Here is a 21,187-nt window from a genome sequence, read left to right on the forward strand (position 1 = left end):
CACACCCAGGGCATCCCACACCCACAGGACCCCACACCCAGGGCATCTCACACCCACAGATGCCCACACCCAGGGCATTCCACACCCACAGGACCCCACACCCAGGGCATCCCACACCCACAGGACCCCACACCCACAGGACCCCACACCCAGGGCATCCCACACCCACAGGTACACCCCCCACAAACACACGCACACACACTCACTGGACCCCCATCCGGCTTTGGAGCCAGTGCTAAATAGAAGAGGGCAGAGCCCCTCCCACAGGACAGGGACTGGAGGAAGGGCTGGCCATGCAAGGCAGAGAGGAGGGCAGGGGCACTGGGCCGGGAGCAGGACGTCAGGTGGCCGCTGCAGGCCGGCAGGGGGTGGGGGGGTGGTCACGCAGTCACGGGAAAACTTTGCCTACTCTGGGTGGCGGGCGACAACCCAGTCCCTGTCTCCAGGCCGCCACACTGGGCCCAGGGTGGCCGTCCCTCAAGCGCTCGCTCCCTCTGGAACAGCGAGGAGGTTGACGGGGCAGGCCAGATGCCCCGCTCGCCCCGGCAGAGTCAGGCGCAAGCCTTCCCAGTTAGCTGTTATGAACCGCCTGCAGAGGGCAAGGCGAGCACTGCGTGCACGCGGGCATCCTGCTGCCCACCTGTTCTGACCGGGACCCAGAACAGCTCCAGGGCCCTACGCCCCTGCTTACTGAGGTCCTCCTGTCTCCCACGCCAGGATGAGGGCTGCAGGCCGCAGGTCTGCATGAGCGTGCGTGAGCGTGCGCGCGCACACACACACACACACACACACACACACACACACACACACGCTCACATGCTCCTTCAGTCCCCGCTCTGACCTTCCCCACGCCACACTCTGTCCCATCCAGGACAGGAATAAGGAGGCGGCTACAGCTGCTTTGGTCCAGGGGGTCTGTGTGGCAGGAGAGAGCCTGGCACATGTCCTAAGAGGGGAGACAGATGGCCAGCTGAGGGGCCACCAGGGCCTGGGGGTCAGTGTCCAGCCATCACTGCCCCTCCCAGACCACAGCACACGGTGACACAGCCAGCTCCCCGGGCAGTGGTGGGTGGAGAGGACAGCAGTGGAGGACTCCTCCACCAGGAACAGGGACAGTGCCCAGGGCCCACAAAAATGCTTTCACCTCTTTTAAAACCAGAAGGAAAAAGATGATCTTTTAGATCAGAAAGAATATGCTAATGTATAACATTAACACTGTACTTATAACAACACACGTAAAATTCTATATTTCATGAAAACGCTAAGATATAATTCCTAATGTTTTACGAGGGGGAAGGGGCTCACCAAGGCGAAAGTGCCTGCAAGTCCTGTGCGGTCCTGGGAAGGGGGTCTGCCTTTGGGGTGCCTGCCCCCCTTCAGCTCCCCTCCCACTGCCAGCTCCCACCCCGGCTGTAGGGTTCAGCTCGGAGGTCACTTCCTCTGGGAAGCCCTCCAGCTCCCATTGGGTGGGAAGCCCTCGGTAACTGCCTAGGTAGGATCAAGGTCCACAGGCTCGGGGGCCCTATCAGGACCAGCTCTACCTAATTTATGGGGCCTCGTCAAGAGGAAAATGTGGGCACCCTTGTTCAAAAATTGAGAATTTCGAGCGGCACCTGACAGTCTGGGCCAGTGGGGTCTCACAGCGTGCAGGGCTCAGGAGCGGCAGAGGGGGCCCAGGTGCGGAGGGGCGGGGGGGGGGGAGCGGTGCGCATCGCCCACTGCTGGACTCACTACGTGCTCCCGGCGGAAGGTGCAGGCGACCGCCGTCGGGCCGAAGGCGACGCGGCACTGCTCGTCGGCGCCATAGTACAGGCCGGGGTGCGCCTCGGGGTGGAGCCCCGCGGGCTGGGACTGCGGCCCCGGCGGGTCCCACAGGCAGCGCGCCCGTCCTGCGCTGCGACAAGGCCGCGGCTCAGGCCAGGGGCGGACACCAGGTGGGCGCGGGATGGAGTAGGCGCGGGAAGCGGGGGCGTTCAAAGCGGCGGGTTCGGGTGGGCGACGATGGGCGTTCTCAGCCCGTGTGCCCCACCAAGAGCTGACCCTGGGCTAGGACAAGGCTCGAGCCGAGGGGAGGGGAGGGGAGGGAGGGGCAGATGCAGGGGGCGGGGGAGGTTGGAGAAGTGGGTCTGCGAAGGGATGGAAGTGGACAGGGGAGAACCGAGCGGTGGCCACAGGGGCGGGAGGCGATGGAAAGGAGGGAGGTGGCGCGCGGGCGGGATGGGCGTGGCCCGAGGGATGGGCTGGCGGGGGCGGGGCGGGGGCAGAGATGGAGAGGTGGACGCCGGGAGGAGGTGAGGGCGGGAGGGGTGGGCAGAGGCGGGCTGTAGGAGTGCCTCCTGAGACGTGCTGGGAGCCCGTGGAGAGGTGGGCGCGGGGACGCCACGTAAGTGGGCACAGGGTTGAGGGCAGATGGAGGGGTGGGTCCGGGCACGGGAAGGAGGGGCGCTCGGGGAGGGGCGGTGCCGGGGGTTGCAGCTACCTGAGCAGGCTCAGCAGCTGCCGGCGGCTGCAGGGGGACCACGCCGGGCCCCCGCGGGCGGGCGCGGCGCCGTCGGAAGCCATCACGTGGCCGCTGGGCCCGCAGCCGCTGCCCGGCGCGCCGTCGTGCTCCAGGCCGAAGCTGCGGAGGCGGCGGCGCTGAGGCCGGCGGTGGCCAGGGTCCCCCCACCCCCGCAGGGGTCGCCCCGGCCCCGCCACCAGCTAACCCGGCGGTGGGCCGCGTCGCGCAGGCGCCCAGCCTCAGTTTCCCGCCCGAGGGAGCGCTGGGCCGGCCCGGTGGCCCCCGCCTCTTTTGGCGAATACGTATCAAAAGGCTTGAAAAATGTGCAGGCCAGACTCATCCACGGTGTTCTGAGCGTGGGAGGCCACGGCTCGAGGGCCTTTCGGGCCCTGCTGCTGACAGCTTTCTTGACCTGGGGGTGGCTCGGTGTGTAAAAAGCACCGACTGAATGTGTACTGGTGAAGTGAAAAGGTCGGACCTCTGGCCAAAGTTTCTGCTCCCAGTGGAAGGCAATGGTTTTCAATTCCTTTTTTTCCTCCAAACAAGATAGATGGAGGAATTGTGATGGGTGGTGGGCCAGATGGGTGAGAGGTCAGACGGAGGTGCAGAGCTGAGAGCGAAGGTGCGCAGCCGTGGGCCGCTGTGGGGATAGGAGCCCCAGCCTTGCCCGTGGAGGTGGGTGTGGGAACCCCTCAGCACTCTCGGGGGGTGGGGCGAAAGGCCTGTGGGTGGGAGCGGGGCTGGTGGGCAAGGAAGTTAGACACCCACTTTTCACTTCAGGAGTCCCTGTACTCTGAATTTTTACAGCAAGCAGGTATATGCTTTCATAATTAAAAGGCTAAAAATCAAAAAGGAAAGAAACCCTCCACTCCGGGTGAATAATACATAGGAGCACAGATTTGCCCGAAGAATGTATAGCAGTCGTATCAGGAAGAGTCTGGAAACAACCTAAATATCTAACAAGAGGGGATGAATTAAGTAAATTATGGTGCGTATGAAAAAACCAATATATATTGTAAGAGAATGTTTGGGAGAAATGTTTGGGATACATTGTTACATAAAAAAGCAGTTAACCAATATACAGCATAATCCCAAATTTACAAATAAAATTGTGTGTGTGTGTGTGTGTGTGTGTGTGTGTGTAAAGAAAAGATGGACGTTTTCTCTAAGTGGTGGGATTTGGGATGATTTTTGCTGCAGGCTTTTTCTTTACCTGAATTTCCTACAAAAATTACTTTTTAGCTCCTAAGTTTGTTTTCCTTGTATTTTGAAAAAAAAATTTTTTTTCTTTTAATCCTTCGGTAATGAAGAAATATCAGATTTCCCAGCCCTTGCCCCCGCCCACCCTCCCTAGTCCGTTGGGGTCAAGAGTACAGGCTTCTCCAGCTGGCTCTTCTAGGGACCACTGCCAGCCATGACCTCCCCTCCTGGGGGCCCAGGTCACGTCCTTGTCCGGAGCTTGGGGACAGGGGTTGGGGCCTCTTACCTGTGCCCGATCTCATGGGCGATGGTGACCCCCAGATCGAAGCCAGTATCCTCAATGATAAGGCAGCTCCAGGAGGGGGAGCAGACGCCACCCAGCTGGGTGACCCCCCGAACCTGCCGGTTCCCATCAGGCAATTCCAGGTCAAACCTCAGGAGGAGAGAACAGCTAGCTGGGCAGTGCCGAGGTGCCTGCCCACCGCCGGGCTACCTTTGCAGAGAGTGGGGGCAGCCCCCCGGCAGGCTGGCGCGCCGGTGGGGAGCTCGGCTACCTGGTGATGTAGAGGACCAGGTCAGCATGGCCGGGATCCGTGTCATCCTCAGGGTTGACCGTCCTGCTCCACTCACAGACGCTCAGCAGTGATGCGGTGATGTTGGCTGTGATACTCGGAGCAGCCTGAGGGTCCGGGAACAGAGCGCACATTCAGGGCGCCCACCCCAGGCAGGGCGCGGGCCGCTGCTGCCACCTCAGTCCTCATAGCGACCCCGTTACTGCCCCATGTCACAGATGACGAGACTGACGCTCAGCAGTGCCGCGTGCCAGGGCAGAGCCGGGATTCAGGTCCAGGCCCGGCTGGCGGGAAGCCCTGCCGCCACCCCCATGGCTCTGTGCGCATCTGCAGGCAGAAACCGGTTTCCCAGTGACCGGGCGTCCAGCTCAGCGCCTACCTCAGGCTGCGTCAGGATGACCGTCTTCACCAGGTGCACTCGGAACTGAGCTCCCAGGGATGGGTCCCTAAGCAGCTCCGACCCCTGTGGAAGGGCAGGCGGGAGAGGTGATACGTGTGTGTGGGCTCTGCTGACTTCCAGGGGCCCGGGCCGGGGGTGGGGGTGGGGTTGCCTGGAGAGGATGCTTCATGAGCAGGGAGGGCACCCGAAATGCTAGTCCTTGGGCCTGGGAGCCAGCCATAGAGACGGTCAGAAGGAAGGTTAGCCGACACAGAGACCCCGAAACAACGGGTCCTTGGGCCTGGGAGCCGGCCGTAGAGACAGTCAGAAGGAAGGTTAGCCGACACAGAGACCCCAAAACAACGGGATGCGAGTAACTGCCATTAGTCTAGAACGTTCCTTCCAAACACTGCTTCTCTCGGACTGGATTTACCTTGTCCTTTCTCATCTGTCCACCTGCCTGAAACACCTCTCTCACCTCTGCTCGCTTAAACTGCTCATTTCCACGGGGCAGCCCGAGGGCCTCCTCCCCCACCGTGAGCCCTTTCCTGGGCACCCGAATGAGAAGGCTCCCCCCACCAGGCTCCCAGCTCTCCCAGTACATCTGCCGAGATGCTGATTGTGGTCGACTTGCACTGCGGCTGCTCGCACCAGCTTGTCCTCTAAATGAGACGTGGCACCCAGGAGAGGGGACGTGGCGCCACCGGCCTCAGCTGACCTGAGTCTGAACCCAGGCTCTGCCCCTTCCTACCTGTACGCCCAGGATCCCGTTTACTAACCTCAGGACCCCAGTTTCCTCGCCTGTAAAATGGAGAGAAAGCCTCCCATGGTTGTTGGCAGACTTAGGAACAGTGCGGCTGGCATGAGGTGGGTGCCCAGTCATGCCACTGGCCATTACCACGACTGGCACCATCTGGGCAGGAGCCAGGCTGCAATCTACCACCTGACCATCCTTGGCCCTCATAAAACATGTTGAATGACCACAGGGAGTGTGGTTCGATTACCAAATTTCAGCATATTCGAGGTGGGGGGACCCCCAAAACTTGAAAACAGTAGCCTTCAAGTGACCTAGAGGGAATATTTTCCACCTCTGGAGTCGGCAGGTGGAAACCCAAGCAGGCTTGTCCTGGACTTGAGCCAGCTTTTCCAGGGGTCAGGCTGCATGGGTGTGGCCTCTGGGACCCAGACTCCCTCCAGGGAGCGAGGCCCAGAGAACACATGGGAAAGGAGAGGTGTCGGAGGGCCTGGGGCTCTGAGACTGGGGGACCTTTTCCTTCTGTCCGGAATAGCTGGGCATACCTGAGGCCGGGGACAAGATGGTACTAAGGACCCCACGTTCTAGGATGGCTGCTTGCCCTCCAGGGCCAACTCACCAGGGGGGGCAATGCCGGCCCTGCCGCTGCCGGCGGTGATATTAATCTCCTGACGTTGTGGAAACTTACCTGGCCGCCTTAGAACACGTTTGTGTGTGTTTCACATGTGAATGCGCTCGTGGCCGGGCACAGCCCGTCAGACTGAGTGTGTCACCAGGTGCTGCAGTCACCTGTTTCTGTGCCGCCTCTTTTTCTCTGAGGTAATGGTTAGTGGGAGCTGCGCTTCCTGCCCCACCATTACCCCTAGAAGCCAAGTGAAGGGGAGGCCTGCGGACATGGGGGTACCCACAAGAAGGGCGCTGGGAGAGCCTGGTGTGGGGCAGCCAGGCTGGCTGCCGGGGCAGTGCTGGCCGACATGCCCACGGATCAAAGGGACGTTGGGGGAGAGGCCAGGCTTGAGGGTCCCCGGGCGAAGGGACCCAAGTAGCAAGAGGCTGGGGGTTGCACTCCCCAGTGGGGTAAGGGAGAAAGATCATGCCTCTCCCCACCCCAGGGCCCCGAGCCCCAAGTGTGACCCCAGCCTCAGGTTCATACTGAGCTCAGCCCCCCAGACGAGACAGCTCACTGACGCTCTGCACAAGCCCCGGGCGCAGGGCGCTGTGTCCAGAGGCTCCCGAGGACGGGCTGGTTGTGGTCTCTGAGGACAGCCACCGCCCCCCCGGAACCCTGAGCCTCGCCGGGTCAGCGCCACCCACAGAGCCCGCTGCCCACACGAGCACTCACCATGTTGAGGTTGGTGAGCACGTAGCGCTCCGTGTCCTCCCGGTGAGCCCGGTGCACGTCGGGGCCCACGGCCACCAGCAGCTCCAGGTGCAGGAGGCTCCTGGCAGCCTGTCTCCGCAGGCGAGGGGCGGGAGGACGGCCTGGTGGGGCGGGGGGCAGGGCCGAGAGCCAGGGTCCTAGAGAGCAGGTGAGATGTGGCTTTGACCTCGCGGCCTCCATGGCCAGGCCCCTCCATCACCCCGCACTCCTGGGCTTGGGGATGCGCCGCTTACTGTGGGGATTAGGGCGTGGACGGGCCCGACCCTCGCTTTCTCACAGGGCATGTGGGGAGCCAGAGAGGGCCCGTCTCCCGGCACAGGGAGACTGAGGGAGCGGTTCCTCTTTTTTTGTTTTTTAATGACTAATTGGCTAAGCATTTGGTTTATTTATTTGTTTATATATTTATTGAGGCAGAGTTGATTTACAGTGTTGTGTTAGTTTCAGGTGTACAGCAAAGTGATTCGGTTATACGTATACGTATACGTCTATTCTTTTTCAGATTCTTTTCCCTTATAGGTTATTACAAAATCTTTTTTTTTTTTTTTCCCTCCATGCTGCACAGCTTGCGGGATTCTAGTTCCCCGCCCGGGGATCGACCCCGCACTGCGTGCACTGGGAGCGCACAGTCTTAACCACTGGACTGCCAGGGAAGTCCAAGGTTATTACAAAATCTTGAGTATAGTTCCCCGTGCTATACAGTAGGACCTTGCTATACAGTAGGACCTTGTTGGTTTTCTATTTTATATACAGTAGGGTGTATCTGTATATAGAACTCCTAATTTATCCTTCCCCCCTCCCCCTTTGGTAACCATAGCTAGTTTTCTATGTTGACTGAGCAGTTCTGTCCTGGCCCTCCTGGAGCCGGCCCCTCAGCACCCCGGTTTCACGCCCTTGGACACCCACCAACTCATCTGGGGTAGCCTGGCCCTCCCAGCTCTTCGGGAGGAAACACTCTCAGAGGGTGAGAGGTCCCGAGCTCTCGCATGTCATTCACGTTGTGACCATTAGAACTGACAGCTCGGCCAGCTTACAGGGGAGGCGCGGCCGGGTCTTGGGAGGATGGCCGTCTCAGGTGGAGACGTTTCATTCCACCCCTCGGGCCCAGAGCCCATTGCTGCCTGGGTATTCGGGGCAGCGCAAGGCCAGAAGACACCAGCTGCTGTGTGGCTTTTATGTCCTTCTGGCCACCCCAAAGCTCCACGCTGGGCGCACACTGGAGTAGGGGGTCACCCCGAGATGGCAAGAGAAGCCCAGGACCACACCCCGCTTGCAGCCGGGCGCAGCCTGGGGAAGGCATGAGCGGGCGTGCTGGCAGCAGAGCCGGCCCGATCCTGCCCATGCCCTGGAGCCATCCTGGAGGCCCGCGGCAGCCGCTTCCCATCTTTGGGCCTCTGGATTCCCATCCGCAGCATCGGATCTATCAGGAGCCACTGACCTCGGCCCGCCCAAGGCTCCATGGCGCACGTCTGTGAACACGCTTTGTAAGCTGTGAATGGCTGTTCAGAGGCGGGAGGTCTACCTGCCCACCAAGCAGACGGCCTGGGGCCACGGCTGGTGGCCACGTGTTCTCCTGGCCTGCCCCGTGAGCTGGGCACTCCCCTGCGTGCTAACGAAGGTGGCTGGTGGAGCTGGGCCCAGGCATCAGGAGAGCTGGTCCCTCCTGCAGAGCTGTCCTCGACGCAGCTCTGCCCTCCCTCTCCCAGGAGCTGTACCTGGAACCGTGGGTGCCCTGGGGGTGGGCCTGTGGAGCAGGTGGGGCTGGGCACCACCCCAGGGAGGCACCAGCTCCCGGTGCCACCTCCTCAATGGCTGGATATAGATCCTGTCTGCACCCACCAGGATGTCACCCTCCTGGAGGAGAGAGAGCTGCCTGGTGCATACAGCCCCATCCCCCATGCAGGGCCATCACAGCACCAGGCATGGACTTGCCCCCTCCAAGGGCTCCTGCCCAAGTCCAAGGTCCGAGAGCCCATCTGTGTGGAACAGCGGGGGAGCCACGCCCTCTGGGGGCTGCGCTCGCTGCCCACCACCTGCTGCCAGGCCCCCAGCCACGCTTCCAGTCCCCGTCACGCACAAGGCCTCCCGGCCCCAGTCTACAGGGCCTGGTAAGGATCCCGGTGGGGCCCCACGTGTGCAAGAATGGAGGGGGTCTTGAGGGACCAGCTAGGCCTGCGCTAATGAACAGTACTGCCTGTCACTAGATGGGCCCTGAGCGCATCTGTTCCAACCCAGACTGGGCCTCCTGATGGGGTGGGGAGGCGGGTGGTTATGATATAAACAGCTCTGGCTCGTTCAGTGACGCATCGTGACAACGCGTGACAATCCCCAAAGATACCCAAGAGGCCACTGCTGCTGCCTTCACCATTTCTTTCTTAATCTTTCTTTTCTTTTCTTTTTTTTGGCCTCGCAGCTTGTGGGATCTTAGTTCCCCGACTGGGGATCGAACCCGGGCCCCCATAGTGAAAGCACCGGGTCCTAACCACTGGACCACCTGGGAAGTCCCATCAGTGACGACGCTGACGTCCAGGGAGTGCCTGGCCCAAGGTCGCCTATACTAAGGCGCAGAGCTGGAGTCTGAGCTCAGAGGTCTGACTGCAAAGCCCACCCTCTCTCCGTTCCCTGTTCCCCGGGCTTGCCGCCTGCCAGCTGGGTGGCCTTGGGAAACTCAGCTGGCTTTTCTGAGCCTCGAGGAACAGGCCCCAATGGCGTCAGAGTCTGGCTAAGTGGTGTTGCGCTCACGTTTGGCTGTGCAGTGGGGGCTCGGAGGCATCTCTGCCCCACTGGGGTCCCCACGGCACAACCTCCCCCTGCTGCCGGCCTGGGCGCCCACTCACCACACAGCCCAAGCAGAAGGTGAGCCTGGACGCTGCGCCTGGGGGCAGCAGGGCGAGGCCTCCCGTGAGGCAGGGGTAGGGGGCCCCCAGCAGCCGGAGGGAGGCATTGACCACACGCTCGCTGGTGAAGGAGGTGGTGAGGAGGCCCAGAAAAGCCGTCCCAGGGCTGCCAGGGAGCAGCGTGGGGCCCTGCAGGGCAGCCCCCCGCGCCCGTCCTTGGCCTCATGCTCGGGCTCACAGACACAGGTGAGCGGGGCCACGTCGAATCAGGGCGCTGCAGGAGATAGGAGGCCCCTCACTCCCCCCTGCTCGGCCCTCCAGCACAGCTCCCCCTGCCCGCAGCGCGACCCCAGCCATCACTCAGCGTGCATCTGGCCCCGACCACAGAGAAGGCAGGCACGAGTGGGACACCCCTAATTCCCTCCACTCTGACCACTAGCCTACCCTGCCTCTGGTCCCCACCTGCCTTTGGATCACCAATGGCCCTACTTGGAAAGGGGGCTGGCACCATGGAGAAGTCCACAGACACGGTCCACGAGCAACAGGAAAAGGCTTTGGCTGGAGCTTGACCCAGCGCCCTTCTTGTGTCTCACAGAAAAGATAAATATGTTTACATCCTGGCCGGAAACTGCAAGAGTTCCTGACAGTCAGTCAGCCCAAAGGGAGGCCCAGGGGTGGAAGAGACCAGCTAATTGGTGCCCGTTCCCTTGAGATACTGAGCAGAATCCCAGGGTCACAACCCCAGCCCGGCCCAGGACACCCAGACCAGTTTTTATCGACTTGGCAGGAAGTAACAGAACTAATTAACGGGGTGACAGCAGGAGCTCTGACTTCCTCTCAGCTGAGCCACTGAAAAGCCAAGGTCCCTGACCCAAGGGTGAGATGCCCCCTGCAGGCTCTGAGAAACTCCCCTTGCAAGGAAGACGCCAGGACAAGTACCTTCGGAGGCAACGTCAGGGCCAAAGTAAGCGGTCACTTCCTCTGGCTCCAAAGCCTGAAGAAACTGCTGTGGGAGAAAGGATGAGTGAGGGAAGACGAGGGAGAAGGAGGTGTGGGAGAGGAGCAGGCGGGGGGGGGGGGGAAGGGGGGAGAAGGGGCCCAGGATGGAGAGGGGGCCCAGGATGGAGAGGGGGCAAGCCACTCACACCGCCTAGCCGGGTCTGCCCCTCAACAGGTGGGTGGACAGTACCGAGGCCAACTCCCTCTCCAGTGAGCCCACTTCAGCCCCTGAACCCCAAGTTCGGATTTCCTCCCACTTGGCCCAAGGGCTGTCGGGCAGCCGCTTCTCCCCCAGGGACCCGCCCTCAGCACCCAGCGGAGCCCAGATTCCCAGCTCTCGGGGCTTCCCCAGCACCGCAGCCCTCGGATCCACCCACCTGCCGGAAATCAGGGAGTCCCCAGCAGCCCAGGAGGACGAGGGGCACGGAGATGAGAATTGCCCGCACACATCTCCCCTGGAGGCGAAGCTCACTCATCCTCCCAGGAAGGGAGAGCGACTGCAATCTGGCCGGAGTGGAATGCGACAGACCCGCTGGGCTGGATGATGAGGCTGTGTTTACTCGTGAGCGCTTCCTCCCAGGGCAGGGGCCGAGGGGCTGGGCGGCCTGCAGGCTCCTCCCGCCGCCGCCCGGCCTTGGGCTGGGCTGGGCCTTGGCTCAGAGCACAGCCACCGGTCCTGCGCCTGGGAGCACAGAGCGGGGGTGGGATTCATCTCCCATCTGTGTGACTGTGGCTCCCGGCCGGCTGAGGCACCATCACACCTGCTTCCTATGGACACCCTGCTTTCCATGACCTGTTCCCGCTCTCCTGTCCTCATTCCCTCCCTCTCAGCTATTGCCTGCTCTGTGCCTGCAGCCAACGGCTGCCCACAGAACCGGGACGGTGGCACCAGCCCTCTGCCTGCCTCCCCAGCCATCCCCACACTGCTCACAGACCTTCAGCCACCGCCCCCCCGCCAGCCTGCTTTCCGTTCCTCAAATACACCCAGTGCTTTGCTGCTCTAGTTTCAGCTCAAATGTCACCTCCCTCGTGGCACCATCTAAGTGGCCCCCCAGGGAAAGGTGTCACATTCAGAAAATAAAAATTAGGACAGCAGCGAAACTTGAATTTCAGGTAAACAATGCATTTTTTTTTTTTTGGTGTTAAGTATGCCCCGCAAATTGCAGCTAATATATGGGACATTTTTATACTCAAAATTATTCTTTATCCGAAATTCCTATTTCTCTGGGCGTCCTGCATTTTGTTGGGTAGCCTTACTCCTCCTCAAGTCCGTACCACGGTATCTCACTTCATCATTTTCGTTGCAATTACTACTATCCACAATTGTTGATTTAGCATTTGTGTTTCCCTGAAGGCCCCCACGCACGTACAGAGCCTGGGATGGAAGCTTTGGGGAAGTGGAGGCCTCACCTGTGTCGCTGATCCAGGTATTGCCAGAGCCAAGGCATGGTGCGCAAGTGACTCGTTATCGTTGTTGTCACACAAAATAATACAATTCAACACTCGTTACAGAGCTTATTATTGTTATCGGATGCTGCTGAACTACGGCCCTGGGAAAGCAGGCTGTGCGACCTGGGCTGCTCCCTCCCGTCCCTGGGCCTCAATTTCCCCGCCGCGTAGGGAAGATGGGCCGGGCTCGGACCCCGGGGCGGGAGACAGCTGCCCGGGGTCCCTGTGAGTCCGCTCCGCACCCGCCGCTCCCAGGCCCGGCCGTCCAGCGCCCCCTGGCGGCCGCCTGCCCCGCCCTCCACCGGCCGGGCCTCGGTGTTACACCGACGGCGGCCCCCCCCAGTTCCCTTCCGGCGCTCACGTTTCTCGGCCCCAGGCCGGCCCTCGGGGAGATCCCGGGCTTACCCCAACCGGATCCTGTGTCGCTGACCGCGGACGCCGCTCGCCGGGGTGGCAGCCCTTTTCCTTGGGGGCCAAAGAGCCCCGCCCTGCTCCCGGCCGCGCGGTACCAGAGGCGAAGGCCCGGTTTCCAGCCGGTCGGCGAGAGAAGGGCACTTCCTGGGATCGGCGCTCACGTGTGGAGACTCGCGCGGGGGGGCTTCCGGGGTCCCGCGCGCTGCTGTCCCCGCGGCCGGCGAATTGGGGTGCGGCGGGACCTGTGCTCGGCGGGCAGAGCTCGGCTCCGGGGCCGCGGCGCCACCGTGGATGGGCGCGGGGGCCGGGACGGTGCCGGGATGGCGAAGGCGAGGGTGCTGGCCCCCGAGCGCGCCCCGGGCGACCCCGCGCCTGAGCCCGAGCTCGTCAAGAAGCCGAATCGGAAGAAAAACAGGAAGAAAAGATTTTGGAAGAACAAAGCGCGAGAAGCAGGCAGAAAGCCGGGAAACGGCCCCGGCGTGGTCGTGGTGCGACCTCCAAAGGCACCGGAGGACTTTTCCCAAAACTGGAAGGCGCTGCAGGAGGAGGTAAGGCCGCGGGGGCCCCGCGGATGGAAAAACGGAGAAGGGCTTGTGGGATCCAAGGGAGCGCAGATTGGCGTGAACGCTGTGGACAGAGCGGTTCACAGAGAGGTGGCCTGTTGAGGGCGGCAGCGAGCTCGCAGGCCAGTGAATGGCAGGGACTTGATGTAAAGGATTTTGGCAACATCCTGGACCTTTAATAGGTGAGAGTTGACAACAACTGCCGCCGGCTGCTGAGCTCTTAAAATGTGCAGTCGCTGCCGGCTGAGTTACTTGTGTTCTTACTTAACCAACCCTGAGGTAGAGTCCTTAATCATCTCCACTTTACAGACGAGGAAATGGGCCGGAAAGGTTACGTAAGGTGTCCAGGTTTGCAGCCGGTTCAGCAGATCCAGGAGTCAGACGCCCAAGTCCCTGCTCGTAATGCCGTGTTGTACCTACTGCCTTTATCGGAATCAGTGGCCCAAACTTACCTACAGGTTACAGGTTACTGTCTCCTAAATGCTGTTTGCTGTGCTTCACTCATAAATTCTCTCCAGTTCCGTTGAGTTGGCTGCTGTTGTCATCGCTGTTTTCTAGACGAGGCAGAGAGTTTAAGGAACTTGACTCAAGGTCGCATAGCTAGCTAGCAGATGGCAGACGGGGGTGCACATTCACACCGTGGGGCGTGACCTTCAAAGTCTCTTCTAGTTCCCGAAATCGGTTACGGAGGGAGCCTCAGAGCGAGAGCGGGAGCGTAAGAGCGTCTGAGCTTCCTAACACAGCCGGGCACCTTAGGGCAGCGTCCAAAGCATTCTCCTGTCTTGACACACGGGCCAATGAAATTTTCCCTCCGGCAACCCCCGGGTGCTCTGACTTCTTGAGCTGTAACTTTCTCTCTTTCTCGCAAGAAAGTAAAGCAGAACTAAGCAAGCAGAGGGTTATTTATTATGGAAAAAACTTTGTGTTTTCTCCAGTTCATACAAGAAAGTATTTTCATCTCTAAACGTTATGGGAACAGGTAAGTAGAAACCCGCCTGATCACTCAGCTGGTTGCCACATAGCAGGGTCTTAACCGTGTTGAGAATGGTCACACCGGGGACTTGCACGCAAGAGGAGGTTGGGCTGGGAGACCTCAGCCCTCCGTGTAGGAGAGCAGGGGTGCGGCTGCCAACCCTTTTTCAGCCTCTTTTTTTTTTTTTTTTTTTTCCAGCCTCTTTTTGTTGGACACACTCCTCTCTTCCTGAGACCCTCACAGCAGTAGCAAACCAAGAAAGTGGCTGCCATGCACCAGCTTGTTGGCCTGAGCTGTGAAGGAATTAACTCTAAATGTGGAAATAGGTTGCTTTTACACACACACACACACACACACACGTGTAAGCCTTCTTAATCCTTTGTGCATGTTTTCCAAATTAAAATGTGTTTCGTGTTTTATCTTGGGTTCCGTTAGTTGCTGAAACAAAAATCACAGGCCCCGGAAGAGGCTCTTGTTCTCTCTCAGACGGATTCCAAAAAGCAGCCCCAAGGTGTCCAACAAAACAGTAAAGTGATCTCAGATAAAGCAAAGAGAGATGAGATGGGGACAGAAAACACAGACCCCAAGGCCACACGGGGCTCTTTGCCCTCAGGATGTCTGACGAACAGGAAGATCCGGGCACAGCGCAATGAGAAAGGAGCGAAGAAAAGGACCAATGATGACATTTCCCCGAAACGAGAAGTCAGACATAAGAAGTGGAAAGCTGAGGAGGTGACCGCCACCTTGCCTCCGGCCCCGCCCACCGAGTAAGTACCCCCCGGGCCGGCGCAGCTCTGATGACCGTCTTGGCCTAATCGGCCTCCTGGCCGAGAGCCGGGTCCCAGCGACTAAGGCCTGTCTCCTTAAGGAGGCCGAGGCTGCTGGCCCCTCCGTCACCTTACCCTGGTGCTGTCGGTTTCTTTGTTGACTATTTGTCTCCCCTGGAACGTGGGCACGAGGGAGACAGCCTGTTTCATAGCTGCTTTGTCTCTGGGGCCTAGAACAGGGCTTGGCACATGGGAGGCCCCAAGGAAGGGTCTGTGGAATGAATGAACGCCAAAGCCACAGGGACCCGAGTGTGAAGCCGATTGCCACGTCTTGCTAGCTGGGTGGTGTGGGGCAGGTTCCCGACGTGCCCGGAGCCTCACCGTGCTCACCCGCGGCGGGTCCGCGAGGTGCAGCGTGCCGACCCAGTGCCTGGTCAGCAGACCCTGTGGTGTCACCCACCCGGGGAGGAGCAGAAGTCAGTGGCTGCCTCTGAATGGCTCAGCCAGGAGTGGCGTGATGGTAAGTCAGCCTGGATGTGTGTTGCCTGGGGTTGAGGACACCATCGCTGAAGGTTTCAGGAAAGAACAGTTTGAGTGCCTGCTGCGAGTCACTGCCCCAGGCACACTTTCTGGAAACAGAGCAGTCACAACAGGTCCCTCTGTCTCGAGGGCGACAGACGATGCACTGAAATTATTTCAGTAATTCCTTCAATGTAGTTGGGATACATCCAACGAGGGAGAAGCCTGTGGGGGCAGATGGCCAGAGGGGCGCGTCCAGTCAGTGAACTCAGGAGGCCGTCTCTAAAGAAATGACATGGACGCTGAGCCCGAAAGACGCAGTCACGAGCCACCACTACCCATCCCTGCCCAGCTGCAGTCCATGTCTGCAGGGCTCGGCCCAGGGACCTGGTGGTGGGGCTCTTTGTCTATGTTCTGCACTCATCGTGTTTCTCTGAGGTTGTTAAATGTTTCATAACTGAACCGTTAGTTTTGTAATTGAGAAGAAAATGTTAGCAGCCGGTACACCTGACTGGGGGTGGGGGCGTGTTTTTGTTTTATGTTCTTCTGTTGCTCTGTAGTTCCTAAGTTTCAGCTAATGAGTGTTTTTTGTTTTTTATTTTTTGGCTGCGCCCGGGCTTGCTTGCAGCATGCGAGATCTTTCGTTGCGGCATGCATGTGGGATCTAGCTCCCCGACCAGGGATCGAACCCAGGGCCCCTGCATTGGGAGTGCGGAGTCTTACCCACTGTGCCACCAGGGAAGTCCCTAATGAGTAATTAAAAAGGAAAGCGCCAGGATGATCACAGTAGCCAGAGCGGTGGGCTGGCGGCCCTAAGAGCAGACCCCGCTCGCCTGCCCGCGCTCAGCCTGTTCTCCCCTCTGCCTTTTAGAGAAGACATCTGGTTTGACGACGTCGACCCAGCGGACATCGAAGCAGCCATCGGCCCGGAGGCAGCCAGGATAGCACGGAAGCGGCTGGGTCAGAGCGAGAGCACCATCACGCTGGTGAAGGAGCGGGCCTTCAGCGGGTACGCAGGGCACGGGGGGCAGGGCCCCGGGGGGCGGGGCCGGGGGTCTTCAGGAAGGGCCCATTTCCCTCTCCTCCCGTTGAGTTGGGCAGGCGCTTCTCGGCGTCCGGTTGACACCTGTCCTTGTCCCATAACTGAGCAGTGGTGCCAGTTCCTGGGTCCCGCGAGTGGATTAAACTGGAGCCTTGGTTCCCCTCCAGCCTGACTAAGGCCTTAGCCATGGACTGTGAGATGGTGGGCGTGGGCCCCAAGGGGGAAGAGAGCATCGTGGCCCGCGTGTCCCTGGTGAACCAGTACGGGAAGTGTGTTTATGACAAGTACGTGAAGCCAGCCCAGCCGGTGACTGACTACAGGACGGCGGTCAGCGGGATCCGGCCCGACGACCTGGCGCAGGGTGGGTCACCTCAGCGCGGGCACGCGGGCAGGGGCGGCTGGAGTGCTTCCGTGTCTCCCTGCGGCCCTTTCTGCTGCAGGCGCGGGCGCAGCGAGAGCCCGGCGGTTTTCCTCCCTCCTGGGCAGGTGGGCTCAGAGGCTCCCATGGCCGCTTGCGTCGGCCTTGCTGCCTGTTGGCCACCCGACCTGAAGACCGGGACAGCGTTCCTGGACGGAGAGAGGCTGCTGTGGGGTGGGGAAGGGGTGGGGAGGCGGGACAGGCTGGAGGGGCTCCCAGGCCTACGCGAGGATTCGGAAGCCGTGGCGAGGCCGTGAGCAGCGCGGGGCCCGGTCTGGCGCAGGTCCCCTCGGGGGGCCTCCGCGCTGGGCATAGGCTGGGGCGGGGCGCGGGGGTGGAGGAGTGAGCCTGTCCTCTGTGCCCTTGGTCAGGGAGGTGGCTGTACAAGGCAACGAGCCGTGGCCCAGCTCGGGACACAGCCTGGACGCTGAGCCCGTAGGGTTTGCCGATGGGCAGGCTGTCGGGGGAGGGCAGAGAGGCACCCCGGGGGCCCCAGATTTGGGGCCTGGGGAGATCCTGGGAGCAGGGGCTTGAGGCGGCGGCTCTGTCGTCCTCTGGCTGCGTGCTCTCTGCTCTCCACACCTCTCAGGTTCCCTGGAGCAAGCCCCCGAGGTGGCCCGGCCGCTCGTCAGCCCCAGGGCCTGACCACATCTCCATCCGGGCTCTGCCGGTCCTGCTAGGGTCGCGGGCGGGCAGAGGCGCGAGGCCCAAGCGCGGTTGCTGCAGCCCTTTGGGCGTTAGGGGAGGGCGTAGCCCCGAGGGGTCCGCTCCGAAAAAGCAAGCAGAACTGCCTCCGGAGCCCAGGGTCTAGAGCCGGGCTTCTCACCATCTGTGGCGAGGGCCACCCCCGCCTCGTTTTCGTCTCCGGTTGGAAAGACATCAAACACATGCCCTGGCTTCTTACTGTTAGATTCACCTGTCAGAATTACCCTGGCAGGGGGCTGTGAGTGTGCTCCCCCCACTTCTCCCCGGTTGGGGTGCTGGGACGGCCCCTCGGCCTTGGCATCGCCCTCCTGAGCAGAGAGACCCGTCTGCCAGTCCTTGGAGGTCTAACCTGGGGGAGCCTGTCGCTCAGCACGGTAGTGATGGACGTGTCACTAAAAACCGCTGCTTTGTTTTGTTTCCAGGAGAAGAATTTGAAGTCATTCAGAAGGAGGTGGCAGACCTGCTGAAGGGCCGGATTCTAGTCGGACACGCGCTGCACAACGACCTGAAGGTACCGGCTCCAGGCGCCTCTTACGTGACGCGGTGTCCAGGATGGTTGCGCTCTCTCCGTGACTTGGGTGATGCGCCCACCGTGTCAGCTTGGGGGAGCGGGTCCCTGCACACCCTCGTAGGCAGAGCCGGGCGCTGTCTCTGCCACCCGCACCCACCCGATGGGCCACCACCCCTCTCAGGGCAGAGCCCCTCCTGTCGGGGAGCATCCCCGGCGCCCATTCCTCGGAGCCACTGGGCACTCCCCGTGTCACAGGCCGGCCCATGGCGGCCAGCACAGCGGGCGGCAGGCAGGCTCGGAGGGTCCCCTTCCCGTGCCCCAGAGAGTGGGGCTCAGCCTCAGCCCCTTAGGGTCTCTACTGTGGGCAGAGCTGACCCACCTGTTGGGACGAGAAGCTCGGGGCGTGCAGTTGTGGGAGACTGTCCTTCCTGGGCCTGCAGCTTTTCAAACGGTGTTTCCTGGAAGCTTGGCAGCCTCCGATGTTTCAGGGACCCATAGAAATTGGTCTTAAATGTCTTTTAATAGTAAATTTTGAGGGAATTCCCTGGCAGTCTAGTGTTTAGCACTTGGCGCTTTCACTGCCAGGGCCTGGGCTCAATCCCCGGTCGGGAGCTAAGATCCCACAAGGCGCGCAGTGCGGCCGAAAAAGAAAGAAAGTAGAACTTGAACTGTTAAAAACCAACAAGTCCTCTGCCCACGGAGACGCGTTTTGTCATAAACGTTCTCACTTCAAGAGGCCCCGGTATCTCGTGCTCCCTCCCCGCGCCCTCCCCACGCAGACTCGCGTTTCAGCCGCTTGCTGACTCCTTGGTGACTGAGTCTCCAGCTTCCCCGGTTTCAAGGCTGTTTTCATGCCCACGGTCCTTCCATCACTTTTCCCATGGTGATCTTCCCTCAGAAGTTCAGGCTCGTGTCAGTGCTTGTCTTATTTGTGTGTGCACGTGTGTCACGTGTTGGAGTTTGGTGGAAGGGGTCTACTGCTGCAGATGGACAACGAAACGCCCGTCCTATTTTCTCCTCCAGGCGTTGTTTCTTTGTCACCCGAAGAAGAAGATCCGGGACACTCAGAAGTACAAGCCTTTCCGGAGCCAAGTGAAGGTACTTGGAACCGCGCGGCCCCACACAGCGTAGTTCAGTTTCTCGGTTCACATGATTGTCGGTTCTGGTCCCTGAAGGCTGTCTTACTGATGAAAGGTGTTGGGTTTCATTTGGTTTTTCCTTTTAACCTTTAAAACTAAAAGGAATCTTAGAAGAGAAAGAGTTCTGCCAAATGCCAACTTTAAAGTTAGTGTCGCTGAGGGCAGGTGAGTTCCACTCTCTGATCTCTGTGATTAGACCCCCGACTGCAGGCAAGAAGCCGCCATCGTGTCTATTCCAGAGGCAGAGCTGCCCTTGAAATGAGCAGGGCAGCCTGAGGCCGGAAGGCAGAGATGGCAGAGTCCTTTCCTGGTCCTCCTCTGTGGGCTGACCGGGTGTCACCAGCCCGCAGGGCCGCGGGCACTTCCGGTGGGAGGGACACTGAAGGTCACTTGGGTCGGGGCTCAGCGGGCAACTCCCCTGCCCAGGCAGGGCCTACAGAGGCCCCACCCGAGCGTGGCTGTGCGCTGCCCTCTCCCCTGGCAGAGTGGACGGCCGTCTCTGAAGCTGCTTGCGGAGAGAGTCCTGGGGATCCGGGTGCAGCAGGCGGAGCACTGCTCGGTGAGTGTGTCCCGGGTGACAGGCCTCGGGATTGGGGGCTGTGCCGGGCCTCGTGTGCAAGGCGCAGTGTCACCTGAAGACAAACACAGTGGACCCTAGGCGGCTTCTGTCTTAGGAGGCTCCCGGTCCGTGATAAATGACGTGGTACAGTAGGCCTGCGAAGTGTCGGTTAAATTCTAAACGGTTACATTTAACTAATACTTCACACCAAAAAGCTACTAGTGTACTGTAGTCGGAGACAAAGGCCCCAGTCTGGATTGCAGGCCCTCTAGGACCGCGCGCGAGCCCGCTGGCCCGCAGAGCCCAGCCGTTGGGCTCTTGTGCCCCAGCATCAAGTTCAGGGCCTGCCGTCCCCCACCCCGTCTCCTTCCTAATTCTGTGGTGTCTGGAGCACCCACGAGGCAGCACGTTCATCCCTTCGCTTTGGGTCCCTCCCTCCCATGAACTGGGGCGCGGAAGCACGGTGAGGGCCGTGGTGCTGGACCACTGCTCTCGTCAGTTTTCTCCTTCACTTGTCCGTGTCTGATGCCAGGACTCGGGAACTGTGGGATGGACAGGCATGTATGTGGCCATGCTTGTCGCCCAGCGGGACAGTCATGGTGATGCTGCGTGTCCCCCAGATTCAAGATGCGCAGACAGCGATGAGGCTGTACGTCCTGGTGAAGAAGGAGTGGGAGAGCATCGCCCGAGACAGGCGGCCCCCGGCCTCCAATGCCCACGGTAACGACGCTTAGCAGGAGCCCCGTCCTGTACCACGCTCGCGGGCAGCTGTGACCAAGCCGCCGGACAGATGGAGTCCCCCCCGGAGCAGTGACCCTGTGGGAAGGTTTCAGAATCATGGCAGCAGGGGCACGCGGCGTGCTTGCTGCTGGGCAGAACGTCTCCTGTCTGGTTGTGGCGTCTGAGACTCATCCCCGCCGAGGGACGGGAGGAGGGGCTGTCCCTGGGGATCCCCGGGTCCCAGGACCGGAAGCGCCTAGTTGTCCCCAGGTGTGTGGCACCTTCCTCCGAGGAGGCCCCTTTCCCTCGTTGCCTCGGCCAACGGAAAGGAAAGAACTCCGCGGACTCGAGCCTGGACCGCGCGGCTGTGGGTAGCCCGGCGGCAGCCTCGTCGAGGGGTTTTCAGCGGTTCCTTTCTCACCCGCCGCACACAAGTTTAAACTGCAGGTCGGGGCCCATGGCCGGCGTGGGGAGCTCAGGCTGCCCAGCGCGGTGGCAACGGTTCTCCCCAGAGGTGGGCGACTCCCCGACTAGGATGGATGTTCTGACCACGGGCGGCCCGCAGCCCTCTCCCCCCGGCCCGGGCGCGGGGGGCTTTCTGAGCACAGGAGCAGCCGGTTGCCGTGAGTGGAGCGTTTAGCACCAGGCTATACTGAGCCCCTGCTAGCCGTACAAAAAGTCTGAACCCACAGAGGATGTTGTGTGACGTAAACGCAGGTTTTTACTTGAGCTGGAGCTTGTGAAGGTTCAGTGTCTGAGGGGACTGCCGTGTCCCCCTGCTGGTCCTGG

General features: G+C 60.7%; 2 protein-coding genes across 8 annotated transcripts in view; one reads left to right on the forward strand and one right to left on the reverse strand.

Annotated features, from left to right (window-relative positions):
- Positions 1–11,204, reverse strand: part of ADAMTS13 (ADAM metallopeptidase with thrombospondin type 1 motif 13) — a 30,112-nt gene extending 18,908 nt beyond the window's left edge. For 3 of the 6 annotated variants that reach the window (XR_003790845.1, XR_003790843.1, XM_029203398.1), the window contains exons 1-9: positions 10,997–11,204; positions 10,560–10,626; positions 6,748–6,923; positions 4,652–4,735; positions 4,255–4,379; positions 3,987–4,133; positions 2,480–2,620; positions 1,732–1,894; positions 842–946 (exon numbers count right to left, since the gene is read on the reverse strand). Coding sequence is in view for 1 of the 6 variants with exons in the window: in XM_029203398.1 (XP_029059231.1) it covers positions 842–946; positions 1,732–1,894; positions 2,480–2,620; positions 3,987–4,133; positions 4,255–4,379; positions 4,652–4,735; positions 6,748–6,923; positions 10,560–10,626; positions 10,997–11,095 (1,107 nt within the window). In the remaining 5 variants the exon portion in view is untranslated. Of the gene's footprint in view, positions 1–841; positions 971–1,731; positions 2,455–2,479; positions 2,621–3,986; positions 4,134–4,254; positions 4,380–4,651; positions 4,736–6,747; positions 6,924–10,559; positions 10,627–10,996 lie in introns of those variants that run through there. The other 3 variants (XR_003790844.1, XR_003790847.1, XR_003790846.1) reach the window with 3 other exon arrangements.
- On the forward strand, positions 11,080–21,127 carry REXO4 (REX4 homolog, 3'-5' exonuclease). 2 transcript variants are annotated; one of them, XM_029203400.1, is made up of 9 exons: positions 11,080–12,046; positions 12,132–13,030; positions 14,454–14,785; positions 16,176–16,313; positions 16,514–16,707; positions 17,892–17,980; positions 19,004–19,078; positions 19,546–19,678; positions 20,299–21,127. In XM_029203400.1, the coding sequence occupies exons 2-9, from the start codon at positions 12,245–12,247 to the stop codon at positions 20,400–20,402; spliced, it is 1,851 nt and encodes a 616-aa protein (XP_029059233.1). In that variant the 5' UTR covers positions 11,080–12,046; positions 12,132–12,244; the 3' UTR covers positions 20,403–21,127. The 2 variants fall into 2 exon arrangements, with proteins under 2 accessions (XP_029059233.1, XP_029059234.1); XM_029203401.1 differs by lacking the exon at positions 11,080–12,046 and having other exon boundaries at positions 12,198–13,030; positions 19,604–19,678.
- Positions 21,128–21,187: the final 60 nt, after the last annotated feature.

Source organism: Monodon monoceros, unplaced genomic scaffold (assembly GCF_005190385.1).
Source record: "Monodon monoceros isolate NGI ecotype Baffin Bay Population unplaced genomic scaffold, NGI_Narwhal_1 Super_Scaffold_5, whole genome shotgun sequence".
Lineage (NCBI taxonomy): Eukaryota > Metazoa > Chordata > Mammalia > Artiodactyla > Monodontidae > Monodon > Monodon monoceros.

Bases quoted from the DNA above. Each gene is read 5' to 3' on its own strand.
- REXO4 (XM_029203400.1), top strand. From the start codon at position 12,245: ATGGGCCGGGCTCGGACCCCGGGGCGGGAGACAGCTGCCCGGGGTCCC. The intron at 14,786-16,175 runs GTAAGTACCCCC...TCTGCCTTTTAG, and splicing joins CCTCCGGCCCCGCCCACCGA to AGAAGACATCTGGTTTGACG. The intron at 16,708-17,891 runs GTGGGTCACCTC...TTTTGTTTCCAG, and splicing joins GCCCGACGACCTGGCGCAGG to GAGAAGAATTTGAAGTCATT.